General features: G+C 41.6%; 1 protein-coding gene across 1 annotated transcript in view; it reads left to right on the top strand.

Annotated features, from left to right (window-relative positions):
• Positions 1–886: 886 nt before the first annotated feature.
• DLD (dihydrolipoamide dehydrogenase) overlaps positions 887–14,696 on the top strand; it is a 64,114-nt gene continuing 50,304 nt past the window's right edge. Inside the window, exons 1-2 of the mRNA XM_073239030.1 lie at positions 887–1,045; positions 2,765–2,843. Of these exons, the coding sequence (XP_073095131.1) occupies positions 1,007–1,045; positions 2,765–2,843 (118 nt within the window). The 5' untranslated portion in view covers positions 887–1,006. The remainder of the gene's footprint in view (positions 1,046–2,764; positions 2,844–14,696) is intronic.

A 14,696-nucleotide genomic window follows, 5' to 3' on the forward strand; every position in this document is an offset into this window, starting at 1 on the left:
GCCCAAATGCTTATGCACAGAGGACAGAACAGGGAGAATGGATGTTGGGTGACAGCTAGCATTCATCTTCTCCCCTAAAACTGAGCATTGCTACTAGGTAAGGCATAATTTCTAACAAGTGTTTAAATCCACAGAGCCCAGCACAGTGCCTGGGAGGCGAACTTTCAAGAAATGTACCATTCAGTTTTATACGCTATACAGAATTATCACAAAGCAAGAATCAGACTTCAGACCTCCATGATCAATCTCAAAGATAATGTTTTCATTGTCTTTTATGAAAATCTAAAATGTCATCCACCACCCTAACCCAATCTTTGCTTTACTAGGGAAGTGTGTTTTCCAACTTCCCATCTGTAAAACATTCCTTCCCATCTGTAAAATGGGTAGAAGGTAGGTAGAAGACAGAGTTGTTGGTGATGCCAAGGTCTTGGCCCCATCATTTATATGGAATTTGACTTGACAGGACGGATTATAAAGCAGTAGCTGAGACTTCAGGCTTTGACTTCAGGGCTGCCGTCACCTTTCCTTTGTGAGACCGCAGGGGTATTGCTTAACCCTCAGGGTCTCCTTCAAGAAGTGGAAATGCACTTCATCCTTCACATAGTTTGTAAGGATGCAGTGAGATAATGCCTGGAAAGTGCTGAGATTCCTCAGCCTAGCACAATCAAGAACTTGTCAAACTTTACTTTTTACAGCGTGCATTAAGCAAACGGCAAGCTCTTTCAAATTTCGTTTTCCAAGTATAAGACGTTTTCATACTACCCCTAAAATGGTCCCATGATCCCGCCGCAGACACAAAGCGCTACTCTCCTTTACGACAGTGTACGACGCCGAGCCTGACAGGAACACCTTGGCCCATGGGGCCAACTCCGCAGGCCAATCGAGCTGCTCCCAAGCAATGACGTTACTGCGTCTGTGCATGCGCAGGGTGGGGAGACCTTGGGGAGGCGGCGGAGCAGTTTAACGGAGGTGAAAGCATCGGCGGAAAAGAAAGTTCAGCGGCAAAATGCAGAGCTGGAGTCGTGTGTACTGCCCCTTGGCCAAGGTGAGGGCCTGTTGGGTCCGGTCGTGCTGAACCAGAGACACAGAGCGACGGGGTCCGGGACGCGGCCCGAGCGGTGGGGGTGGAAGAAGCCGGCGGCCTGGCCGGGACCACCTGCGCGCGGCCCCGCCTCCGGACCGGCTCGGCCGGGGCCGCGGCTGGGAGACGGAGGCCCGGCTGGTTGTGTGAAGGCCAGACGCCACACACTCCACTGCCAACCCTGGGTCGTGGGGCGCGCAGGTCGCACTAGGTCACTCCACCTTGGGGGGGGGGAATGCAAGTTGCCCTTGCCCCTTCTGGTCGGCTCTTCATAAAGTCGGCCTCCTCCTGCAGCTGATCCCGGTCTCTTGAGTGGCCCGACTTTCTGCTGTGGGTCGGGGGATAGAGGTGTCTGATAACTGCTGCCTCTTGGTTACTTTGTAAAATCAATATGGTGATTTGAGGGAGGCCAGTAGGTCATTCAGTCGTCAAATCTGCCATGCTTTTGGGCTTGAAGCCGCTAAGGTAGTGATAGGTGATCTCCTAGATAAAAATCTCTTATATGAAATGTGAACAAGCTCTAATGTAAGACCCAGTGGATTGTGCCTCTTGTGCAACCTCGGGCCACTGCTTGAAAGTACCAGACAGCCCCAACAGGTAGCCCTATAGATTTCTGAAAGGTTCCTTCAGTGTTTGCAGCTTGAAGCTAGTGTCCGGTTGTCTTCCGTCCTACAGGCTTATATTTTTACTTGCAGCAGGTTGTCCTCAAAACAGCTTTCTCTTTTCGTCTAAGTACCAAGTATGGTCAGATTGTATATATGTAGGATTGTGGCTGGGTACTATATTGATGGAGAGCTTGAAGATAATATAGTGACCACACACCTTTGTTTCAAAGATGAGGAGCCTGTGTTCTCAAAAGTTAGTGTCACATGCTAGAAGTTATACTTTTAACGAGAGGCAGAGCTAGGACTAAAACTCAGGACTGGCACTTAGTTTTCTGCACGTTGGTCTTTCCTGACCTCAGGTGCCAGAATTGCCTTGGAATCAAGAACATTACCAGATTCCGTGTGGGTTTCATCACTGCCTCCCATTTGCTTGTTGTGAAAGAGCTATATGCTTTTGTTTCTTGGGGCCTCGCTGTTCTTAGGAAATAGCAGACATACATATTTAGAGATTATTGTGGAGATTATGATGCATTTTGTAAAACTAATAACTCTTAAATGTGACTACATTATGTGTTTTCCTAAGTTGTCTAATTTTCTGCTTCTAATTGACAGTTCAGGAACATCTCCATAGATTGTACGTGGTAGATGTGACTTGTAAGAGGTAATAATTACAAGTAAAAGGATTGTCATCATGTAGATTATTCAAACACTAAAGTTAGAATTTTTAGAGCTTTAATTAATGACATTAAAATGATCGTTGGTGCTAAAAATTAGCCATGCTTTCTGAAAACTTAATACAACTTACACCATTAGTATTTCTTTATTAGGCTAAATGTGAGGTGGTTTGTTGACTTTGTCATAATAAAAGGATAGTGTGACAAGCTGAGGTTGAAAAGTTTTAAGTAATTGTTACCCAAGAGTAGAAATTAAGATTTAACTTCTGTGTGGCCATGGAGAATACATTAAAGTAATCAGTGCTTGATACAGTTGCCCCAAATCATTACGTTTTCATCGACCTTCAGTACTTCTCTGTTTTAAATTCATGTTTTACATAACAGGAACATTTTCTTTTTTCCAGAGAAGTCCATTCAGTCGACTGTCTCATGGCCTGCAGGGGGTTTCTGCAGTGCCTCTGAGAACTTATGCAGATCAACCAAGTAAGTACCTAGTACAACAGGTTTTCTTCCAATGAGCTGATTTCCTTTGTGTTTAAATTTAAGAGCGAGTGAATATTAGAGTGACTAGTAATGGAGTAATCTATCGGAGAATTTATTTGTTCATATATTTATTCACTTAAATGTTTATGGAGCACGCACTGTGTCCAGGCGGTGAACAGGCAAAGCCCCATTCATGGAACTTACTAGTCTGGTCCTAAAGGACAATATACAAGTAACGGATCAGTATTTTGGGAAGTAATTGAATATTAAAGTAGGTAATTGGGAGGAAAAGAGACTATTTTAGATAGAGTATCAGGGCTTTTCTGAGGAGATGGTGTCTGAACCAGGGCCTGACGGAAGAGAGGGAGTAAGACAGCTTTTTCAGCAGAGGGAAACATCAGAGAGAAGGGTCTGAGGGGAGACTTAGCTTGTTAGGTTTAAGGAATTGCAAGAAGGCAGGTGTGTCAGAGACCCATAGAATGTAAAATCCAAGAGGTGGGTAGGGATCAGGTCATGGAGGTTTTTGTAGGCCAGGCCAAGTAGTTTGGATTTCACTCCAGGTTTGATGGGAAATCATCAAAGAGTTTTTGAGTAGGGGAGCTATTTTATATGTTTACATTTAAAAAGTTAGTCTGTCCACTGTGAGAGTGTGTTGGTTGTTTAACTGTTTAGAATGGTGAGATGACATTGTTTTGGACATCCTAAATCAAAGTCTTGATGGGCTTATCAAAACACCTTTTAAAAAAGACAAGAAGGATATACCTTGTAAGGATATTGGATATCATTTGGATATTTTCTTCTTTATAATTTTGAAATTTCTATAAGGGTATGTATTATAACTATATAAAACAGGAAGTTAATAGGCTTGTAGTAAGGTATTCTAGTCTCCCAGAACCAAGGATTGATTATTTGAAATGACCTGTTTTGACATCTTCTGTAATCACCCATATAATTATAAGTACAGTTGCATGCAATATCTTAAAGCATCATTGTAGAAACTATTAACTGGGGAGAACTGTGACCTCAGTCTCCCTGAATGCTGTGAAATAATTTTATCTTGTATCCTTAGCTGTTGTCAAACTATTACCATTTTGGATATTTTACTTCTAGAAGAAAGAGTAGTGGGGGGAATTCCAGTATCAGTGTCCCAACAGTGGGGAATTTATTCTATCTTTGAACAAGACAAGAAATCCTTTAAGAAATACTAATTTGATGGTGGCGGGAAAAGTTGGACCCATTATGCAGCCTTTGTCCCTTTTTTTTTCCATTTTAGTTTTATTGAGAAACACTTGCATACAGCCTTGGTCACTTTTGTTAAATGGGAATATATTATTTACTCTTCAAAACACACAACAGGAGAAATGTTAGATTTTTCATTCCAAAGCATGCAGTTAAAGACTTTTCATGGCTAATTCTTCACATTTGAAATCATTCAACGAAGATGTGTTCAATGCCTTCTGTAAGCCAGAAAGTCTCTGAGCAGGAACTTTGATTTTATTGGAACGAGGGTATCTGAGCTCTCATGAATCAGTCTGGCGATTGAGATTGAGTAAACCCTTGAGATTGAGTAATTTATAAATCCCTTAGTACCACATAGATACAGTATGTAAAGCTTTTGGATGAAATAACAAACATTTCACATACATCTGTTCACCTGAGGTGTTTACTTAATGGCTGTCTTTTCCTCAAGAATGCACACTTCATTAGGGCAAGGACTGTGACTGTTTCACACCTAAAGTGGTACAGTAGCTATTCAGTACATATTTATTGAATAAATGAACCCTGAGACTACATTTGTTTTAGTTAGCTGTTCTATCAGTATGGGGCAGTAAGTACCCTGCAACAGGAGCAATAGCATTAACTGATACGTGAAGGGGGCTCGCTTTGTCTCAGGCACAGTCTTTAATTATCATGTCCATCTTACAAGAAGTGTGCTGCTCCTCATTTTATAAATGGAGGTGCTGAGTCAGCAGAGGTTCCCAGCTAGGAAATGACAGAGCTGGGAAAATTCTGACACTATAGCCTACACTCTTTTTCCCCTGTCTGTTATTTGAATTCTTTAATAATTTTCAAATGAATGATGCTTCTGTAATGTGACCTTGAGACAAAATTCCATCTCTTCTGATGTTTTTGGAGAAGTTATAAGCAATAGACATTAGAAGGAAGGGAACAGAGAAATACCTTCCAAAATTGAAGACTTTTACCAACTTCCTTCAAGATCTACCAATCATAAACCTAAATCTTAATCTGATGGCCATATAGATTGTAAGGAAGTATCAAAAACAAATGGTAAAATGTCCAGTTTGAGGACCAGCACTGTACTTCAAAAATGTATCCATTAACAATTTAAAGATTGTAATTAGTGTTCAAATAATCATGGACTAGGTAAAACAATTTAAATATCAGAGTAGCATAGCTAAAAAATACTACTGTTGTTATGTTAATTTTTCCCTCAACAGGGAAATCCAGTGTATATTCTGTATAATTTTTTTTTTACTTTTTTATTGAAGTATAGTTGATACACAGTCTTACATTGGTTTCAAGTATATAACACAGTGATTCACCAGTTACCCATATTATTAAATCCTCACCCCCACCAGTATAGTTACTATCTGTCAATACAGGAAGATGTTACAGAACCATTGGCTATATTCCCTTGCTCTGCTGCCATCCCTGTGACCAGCTTATATTATGATTGAGAATTTTTGTGCCCCTGTATCTGCCTCTCCCACCCTATCCACCCACCCCAACCGTCCTCCATGGTAACTACCAGTCACTGCTCAGTGTCTATGAGTCTACTGCTCTTTTGATCATTTTGTTTCTATATTCCACAAATAAGTGAAATTGTCTTTCTCTACCTGGCTTATTTCACTTAGCATAATACCCTCTAGGTCCGTCCCATGTTGTCACAAATGTATAGAGCCTACATTCTTAATCAGTGTTCTTAATATGTGGTCTGCGTCCTTAGATGAGTATTTGTTGACCAACTTGAAGATTGAAGAGTTCAAAACTTACTATGATACAGTCCCTGTTATAAAATCTGAGATATGTTTGAATATCCATATGACCCAAGTTCATCAGATCTGAAAAGAATTGTATGTTATTGTTCATATGGCTTTCCATTTCGTGATTGGAATGGACTCATAGCATTTAATCAATTACATTTGCTACATTCAATTATTCATTTCACTTTGTTCTTTTATTTATTCACTCATAATTTCAACAAATATGAAATATCTACTATGTGCTACTTTTTGGTCTAGTTGCTGGGATACAGCAATAAACAAGACAGACAAGACATCTTTTTTTTTTTTTTTTTTGAGAGGGCATCTCTCATATTTATTGATCAAATGGTTGTTAACAACAATAAAATTCAGTATAGGGGGGTCAATGCTCAATGTACAATCATTAATCCATCTCAAGCCTAATTCTCGTCAGTCTCCAATCTTCTGAAGCATAACGAACAAGTTCTTACATGGTGAACGAATTCTTACAGAGTGAATAAATTCTTACATGGTGAACAGTACAAGGGCATTCATCACAGAAACTTTCGGTTTTGATCATGCAATATGACCTATAAACCATCAGGTCAAATATGAATATTCATTTGATTTTTGTACTTGATTTATATGTTGATCCCACATTTCTCCTATTATTATTATTATTTTTATTTTTAATAAAATGCTGAAGTGGTAGGTAGATGCAAGATAAAGGTAGAAAACATAGTTTAGTGCTGTAAGAAGGCAAATGTAGATGATCAGATGATCAGGTGTGTGCCTATGGACTAAGTATTAATCCAGGCTAGACAAGGGCAGCAAGACATCCACGGATGCAGAAGATTTCTCTCAAAGCAGGGGGGGTGAGGTTCTGAGCCTCACCTCTGTTGATCCCCAAATTCTCACCTGATGGCCCCCCTGCGACTGTGCCTGTCTTAGGTTGTTCCTCCCTTGAGGAATCTTACCCGTCTCTGGCTAACCAGTCATCTTCCGGGGCCATACAGGGAAATGTAAAGTTGGTAAGTGAGAGAGAAGCCATATTGTTTGCAAAGGTTAGCTTTTTACTTCTTTGCAGATTTATGCCCTGTGGCTTCTATGCCCAGCACTTGTCTCGAGGTATCTTTACCACCTGGAGGAATTATGATACTCGGTAAATTCGATATGAGGCACGAATTCTATTTAAGGTTTGTAATTAGGAAGGAAGAAGAAAAGCTATAGATGTAGCATATGAAGGAAACTTGGGAGGATTGATTATTTCTTTGACATATCTTCTTGTATAGTACCTTAAGTATGTATAGGTTTTAAACTACTAACTAATTTGCACACACATATTACCATAATAGGAATACGGTGACATAAACAAAGCAAATCTATAATTACCAGCCATCTCCAGTGAAGCCAAGAAAACCATTTAGGCACCCTAGGCATTTGTGAAAATTTATCTATGATATGATGGATATTTTCCAACTGTACTTGAACCATCAGACAAATTAAAGCAGCCCATTTCTGGGATCTGTTCACATCCCATATGTTCTTTTAACCATAGATAGTCTATAGTCATGAGATTTTGGGGTGCTACAACTTGCACCCCTCCCAACTCCTGGTTGAGTTCCAACAGTACAGATCCAGTCAAATTCGTTGTCTCACTGTATGCACATGCCAGCCTAGACATCTCCCTCCTCCTTCTTATGGCAAGTCCAGGAGACGGTGGGCTGGATGCAGCCACAACCGCAGCATCGTCCGGATCCCTGTGGAGGCTTTTTGATGATCATCCCCCGGCACGAGTCCTCAAGAGAGTGCTGATGCCGGAAGCTCCTCCTCATATCGTATCTTAGTTCATTTTCTGGGTATCCAAGCTAGGCCTTGATCTTCTGCGTAGAAACAAACAGACCCTTTGCCCACACTTTGACATGCCCTCTATACCACTGTGCAGAACTCATTGGAGGTCAGCACACAGTAACTGCTTTTTTTTTTTTTTTAATTAAGAGAGGAATATTATCAGAAAAGAGTACCTCCATAGCTGATCATCTGACACCCTTTAAGTGATCAACATTAAGGATATTTAAAGCATGCGTTGATCTTTGATTTACCAATAGTTTTATCCTGTTAAGGAGTAATCCCCCTTTTCTTTCTTTCTTTCTTTTTTTTTTTTTAAATTTTTAATCCACACTTACCTGAAGAATACTATGTTTACTATGCTCTCCCCTATATCAGGTCCCCCCTAACAACCACATTACGGTTACTGTCCATCAGCTTAGCAAAATGTTGTAGAGTCACTACTTGTCCTCTCTGTGTTGTGCAGCCCACCCTCCCCTTTCTCCCTCCCCCCCATGCATGCTAATCTTAATACCCCCCTTCTTCTTCCCCCCCCTTATCCCTCCCTGCCCACCCATCCTCCCCAGTTCCTTTCCCTTTGGTACCTGTTAGTCCATTTTTGGGTTCTGTAATTCTGCTGCTGTTTTGTTCCTTCAGTTTTTCCTTTGTTCCTATACTCCTCAGATGAGTGAAATCATTTGGTATTTCTCTTTCTCCGCTTGGCTTATTTCACTGAGCATAATACTCTCCAGCTCCATCCATGTTGCTGCAAATGGTTGGATTTTTCCACTTCTTATGGCTGAGTAGTATTCCATTGTGTATATGTACCACATCTTCTTTATCCATTCATCTACAGATGGACATTTAGGTTGCTTCCAATTCTTGGCTATTGTAAATAGTGCTGCGATAAACATAGGAGTGCATCTGTCTTTCTCAAACTTGATTGCTGCGTTCTTAGGGTAAATTCCTAGGAGTGGAATTCCTGGGTCAAATGGTAGGTCTGTTTTGAGCATTTTAATGAACCTCCATACTGCTTTCCACAATGGTTGAACTAATTTACATTCCCACCAGCAGTGTAGGAGGGTTCCCCTTTCTCCACAGCCTCGCCAACATTTGTTGTTGTTTGTCTTTTGGATGGCAGCTATCCTTACTGGTGTGAGGTGATACCTCATTGTAGTTTTAATTTGCATTTCTCTGATAATTAGCGATGTGGAGCATCTTTTCATGTGTCTCTTGGCCATCTGTATTTCTTTTTTGGAGAACTGTCTGTTCAGTTCCTCTGCCCATTTTTTAATTGGGTTATTTGTTTTTTGTTTGTTGAGGCGTGTGAGCTCTTTATATATTCTGGACGTCAAGCCTTTATCAGATCTGTCATTTTCAAATATATTCTCCCATACTGTAGGGTTCCTTTTTGTTCTATTGATGGTGTCTTTCGCTGTACAGAAGCTTTTCAGCTTAATGTAGTCCCACTTGCTCATTTTTGCTGTTGTTTTCCTTGCCCAGGGAGATATGTTCAAGAAGAGATCACTCATGTTTATGTCTAAGAGGTTTTTGCCTATGTTTTTTTCCAAGAGTTTAATGGTTTCGTGACTTACATTCAGGTCTTTGATCCATTTTGAGTTTACCTTTGTATATGGGGTTAGACAATGGTCCAGTTTCATTCTCCTACATGTAGCTGTCCAGTTTTGCCAGCACCATCTGTTGAAGAGACTGTCATTTTGCCATTGTATGTCCATGGCTCCTTTATCAAATATTAATTGACCATATATGTTTGGGTTAATTTCTGGGGTCTCTAATCTGTTCCACTGGTCTGTGGCTCTGTTCTTGTGCCAGTACCAAATTGTCTTGATTACTATGGCTTTGTAGTAGAGCTTGAAGTTGGGGAGTGAGATCCCCCCTACTTTATTCTTCTTTTTCAGGATTGCTTTGGCTATTCGGGGTCTTTGGTGTTTCCATATGAATTTTTGAATTATTTGTTCCAATTCATTGAAGAATGTTGCTGGTAATTTGAGAGGGATTGCATCAAATTTGTATATTGCTTTCGGCAGGATGGCCATTTTGACGATATTAATTCTTCCTAGCCATGAGCATGGGATGAGTTTCCATTTATTAGTGTCCCCTTTAATTTCTCTTAAGAGTGACTTGTAGTTTTCAGAGTATAAGTCTTTCACTTCCTTGGTTAGGTTTATTCCTAGGTATTTTATTCTTTTTGATGCAATGGTGAATGGAATTGTTTTCCTGATTTCTCTTTCTATTGATTCGTTGTTAGTGTATAGGAAAGCTACAGATTTCTGTGTGTTGATTTTGTATCCTGCAAGTTTGCTGTATTCCGATATCAGTTCTAGTAGTTTTGGAGTGGAGTCTTTAGGGTTTTTTATGTACAGTATCATATCATCTGCAAATAGTGACAGTTTAACTTCTTCTTTACCAATCTGGATTCCTTGTATTTCTTTGTTTTGTCTGATTGCCGTGGCTAGGACCTCCAGTACTATGTTAAATAACAGTGGGGAGAGTGGGCATCCCTGTCTGGTTCCCGATCTCAGTGGAAATGCTTTCAGCTTCTCGCTGTTCAGTATAATGCTGGCTGTGGGTTTATCATAGATGGCCTTTATTATGTTGAGGTACTTGCCCTCTATTCCCATTTTGCTGAGAGTTTTCATCATGAATGGATGTTGAATTTTGTCAAATGCTTTTTCAGCATCTATGGAGATGATCATGTGGTTTTTGTCTTTCTTTTTGTTGATGTGGTGGATGATGTTGATGGATTTTCGAATGTTGTACCATCCTTGCATCCCTGGGATGAACCCCACTTGGTCATGGTGTATGATCCTTTTGATATACTGTTGAATTCTGTTTGCTAATATTTTATTGAGTATTTTTGCATCTACGTTCATCAGGGATATTGGTCTGTAATTTTCTTTTTTGGTGGGGTCTTTGCCTGGTTTTGGTATTAGGGTGATGTTGGCTTCATAGAATGAGTTTGGGAGTATTCCCTCTTCTTCTATTTTGTGGAACACTTTAAGGAGAATGGGTATTATGTCTTCTCTGTGTGTCTGATAAAATTCCGAGGTAAATCCGTCCGGCCCCGGGGTTTTGTTCTTGGGTAGTTTTTTGATTACTGTTTCAATTTCTTTGCTTGTAATTGGTTTGTTTAACTTTTGTGTTTCTTCCTTGGTCAGTCTTGGGAGGTTGTATTTTTCTAGGAAGTTGTCCATTTCTTCTAGGTTTTCCAGCTTGTTGGCATATAGGTTTTCATAGTAGTCTTTAATAATTCTTTGTATTTCTGTGGAGTCTGTCGTGATTTTTCCATTCTCATTTCTGATTATGTTGATTTGTGTTGACTCTCTTTTTCTCTTAATAAGTTGGGCTAGAGGCTTATCTATTTTGTTTATTTTCTCAGAGAACCAGCTCTTGGTTTTGTTGATTTTTGCTATTGTTTTATTCTTCTCAATTTTGTTTATTTCTTCTCTGATCTTTATTATGTCCCTCCTTCTGCTGACTTTAGGCCTCATTTGTTCTTCTTTTTCCAGTTTTAATAATTGTGATGTTAGACTATTCATTTGGGATTGTTCTTCCTTCTTCAAGTGTGCCTGGATTGCTATATACTTTCCTCTTAAGACTGCTTTCGCTGCATCCCACAGAAGTTGGGGCTTAGTGTTGTTGTTGTCGTTTGTTTCTATATATTCCTTGATCTCTATTTTGATTTGTTCATTGATCCATTGATTATTTAGTGGCATGTTGTTAAGCCTCCATGTGTTTGTGAGCCTTTTTGTTTTCTTTGTAGAATTTATTTCTACTTTCATACCTTTGTGGTCTGAAAAATTGGTTGGTAGAATTTCAATATTGTGGAATTTACTGAGGCTCTTTTTGTGAGCTAGTATGTGGTCTATTCTGGAGAATGTTCCATGTGCACTTGAGAAGAATGTATATCCTGTTGCTTTTGGATGTAAAGTTCTATAGATGTCTATTAGGTCCATCTGTTCTAGTGTGTTGTTCAGTGCCTGTGTGTCTTTACTTATTTTCTGCCCGGTGGATCTATCCTTTGGGGTGAGTGGTGTGTTGAAGTCTCCTACAATGAATGCATTGCAGTCTATTTCCCTCTTTAGTTCTGTTAGTATTTGCTTCACATATGCTGGTGCTCCTGTATTGGGTGCATATATATTTAGAATGGTTATATCCTCTTGTTGGACTAAGCCCTTTATCATTATGTAGTGGCCTTCTTTATCTCTTGTTAGTTTCTTTGTTTTGAAGTCTATTTTGTCTGATATTAGTACTGCAACCCCTGCTTTCTTCTCACTGTTGTTTGCCTGAAATATGTTTTTCCATCCCTTGACTTTTAGTCTATGCTTATCTTTGGGTTTAAGGTGAGTTTCTTGTAAGCAGCATATAGATGGGTCTTGCTTTTTTATCCATTCTATTACTCTATGTCTTTTGATTGGTGCATTAAGTCCATTTACATTTAGGGTGACTATTGAAAGATATGTACTTATTGCCATTGCAGGCTTTAGATTCGTGGTTACCAAAGGTTCAAGGTTAGCTTCTTTAGTATCTTACTGCCTAACTTAGCTCGCTTATTGAGCTGTTATATACACTGTCTGGAGAGTCTTTTCTTCTCTCCCTTCTTATTCCTCCTCCTCCATTCTTCATATGTTGTGTGTTTTGTTCTGTGCTCTTTTTAGGGGTGCTCCCATCTAGAGCAGTCCCTGTAGGATGCCCTGTAGAGGTGGTTTGTGGGAAGCAAATTCCCTCAGCTTTTGCTTGTCTGGGAATTGTTTGATCCCACCATCATATTTAAATGATAGTCGTGCTGGATACAGTATCCTTGGTTCAAGGCCCTTCTGTTTCATTGCATTAAGTATATCATGCCATTCTCTTCTGGCCTGTAGGGTTTCTGTTGAGAAGTCTGATGTTAGCCTGATTGGTTTTCCTTTATAGGTGACCTTTTTCTCTCTAGCTGCCTTTAAAACTCTTTCCTTGTCCTTGATCCTTGCCATTTTAATTATTATGTGTCTTGGTGTTGTCCTCCTTGGATCCTTTCTGTTGGGGGTTCTGTATAATTCCATGGTCTGTTCGATTATTTCCTCCCCCAGTTTGGGGAAGTTTTCAGCAATTATTTCTTCAAAGACACTTTCTATCCCTTTTCCTCTTTCTTCCTCTTCTGGTATCCCTATAATACGAATGTTTTTCCTTTTGTATTGGTCACATATTTCTCTTAGTGTTGTTTCATTCCTGGAGATCCTTTTATCTCTCTCTATGTCAGCTTCTATACGTTCCTGTTCTCTGGCTTCTATTCCTTCAATGGCCTCTTGCATCTTATCCATTCTGCTTATAAATCCTTCCAGGGATTGTTTCACTTCTGTGATCTCTTTCCTGACATCTGTGATCTCCTTCCGGACTTCATCCCACTGCTCTTGCATTTTTCTCTGCATCTCATCCCACTGCTCTTGCATTTTTCTCTGCATCTCATCCCATTGCTCTTGCATTTTTTTCTGCATCTCTGTCAGCATGTTCATGATTTTTATTTTGAATTCTTTTTCAGGAGGACTAGTTAGGTCTGTCTCCTTCTCAGGTGTTGTCTCTGTGATCTTTGTCTGCCTGTAGTTTTGCCTTTTCATGGTGATAGAGATAGTCTGCAGAGCTGGTACAAGTGACCACTGGAAGAGCTTCCCTTCTTGTTGGTTTGTAGCCTTTTCCTGGGAGAATAGCGACCTCTAGTGGCTTGTGCTGGGCAGCTGTGCGCAGACAGGGCTTCTGCTTCCTGCCCAGTTGCTTTGGGGTTTATCTCCAGTGTTGCTGTGGGCTTGGCCTGGCTGGGGCTGTTCCTCCAAAATGGTGGAGCCCCGTTGGAGGGGGAGCAGCCAGGAGACTATTTATCTCCGTAAGGGGCCTCTGTGCTCCCTGCTGCCCAGGGGGTTAGAGTGCCCAGAGATCCCCAGATTCCCTGCTTCTGGTCTAAGTGACCTGTCCTGCCCCTTTAAGATTTCCAAAAAGCACTCTCCAAACCAAAACAACAACAGCAACAATGAGAGAGGGAACAGAAAGGAAAAAAAAAAAGAAAAAACACGCGATTTTTTTTTTTTTTTCCTCAGGTGCCGGTCCCAGGCACCCGCTCACTGGTCCTGCTGCCCTGTCTCCCTAGCACCAGGGTCCCTGTCCTTTCAAGGCTTCCAAAAAGCACCCACCCACCGGTCCCGCAGGGAACGAACGCTCAATATTCTTGGTCCTCAGGCACTGGTCCCACGCACCCGCTCACCAGTCCCGCCGCCCTGCCTCCCTAGCACCGGGGTCCCTGTCCCTTCAAGGCTTCCAAAAAGCACTCGGCAAAAAGAGAGAAAAAAAAGGGGAAAAACGCGCGATTTCTTCCGTCCTCAGGTGCTGGTCTCAGGCACCCACCCACCGGTCCCACAGGGAAAAATGCGGGATATTCTTTGTCCTCAGGTGCCGGTCCCAGGCACCCGCTCACCAGTCCCGCTGCCCTGCCTCCCTAGCACCGGGGTCCCTGTCCCTTTTAGGCTTCCAAAAAGCACTCGCAGAAAAGAGAAAAAAAAAAGGGGAAAAACGCGCGATTTCCTCTGTCCTCAAGTGCCGGTCTCAGGCACCCGCCCACCGGTCCCGCAGGGAAGAACGGGGGATATTCTTTGTCCTCAGGCGCCGGTCCCAGCCACCCGCTCACCAGTCCCGCCACCGTGCCTCCCTAGCACTGGGGTCCCCGTCCCTTCAAGGCTTCCAAAAAGCGCTCGCCAAAAAGAGAAAAAAAAAAAAAAAAGGGGAAAAACGCGCGACCTCCTCCGTCCTCAGGCACCGGTCTCAGGCACCCGCCCCCAGGTCTCGCAGGGAGAAACGCGGGATATTCTTTGTCCTCCGGCGCCGTTCCCAGGCACCTCCTCACCGGTCCCGCCACCCTGCCTCCCCAGCAACGGGGGCCCGTCCCTCTAAGGCTTCCAAAAAGCGCTCGCCAAAAAAAAAAAACAAAAACTGCTCCGGTTTCTCTCCACCCGCCGGGAGCCGGGGGGAGGGGCGCTCGGGTCCCGCCGGGCTGGGG

This window comes from Manis javanica, chromosome 6 (assembly GCF_040802235.1).
Source record: "Manis javanica isolate MJ-LG chromosome 6, MJ_LKY, whole genome shotgun sequence".
Classification (NCBI taxonomy): Eukaryota; Metazoa; Chordata; class Mammalia; order Pholidota; family Manidae; genus Manis; species Manis javanica.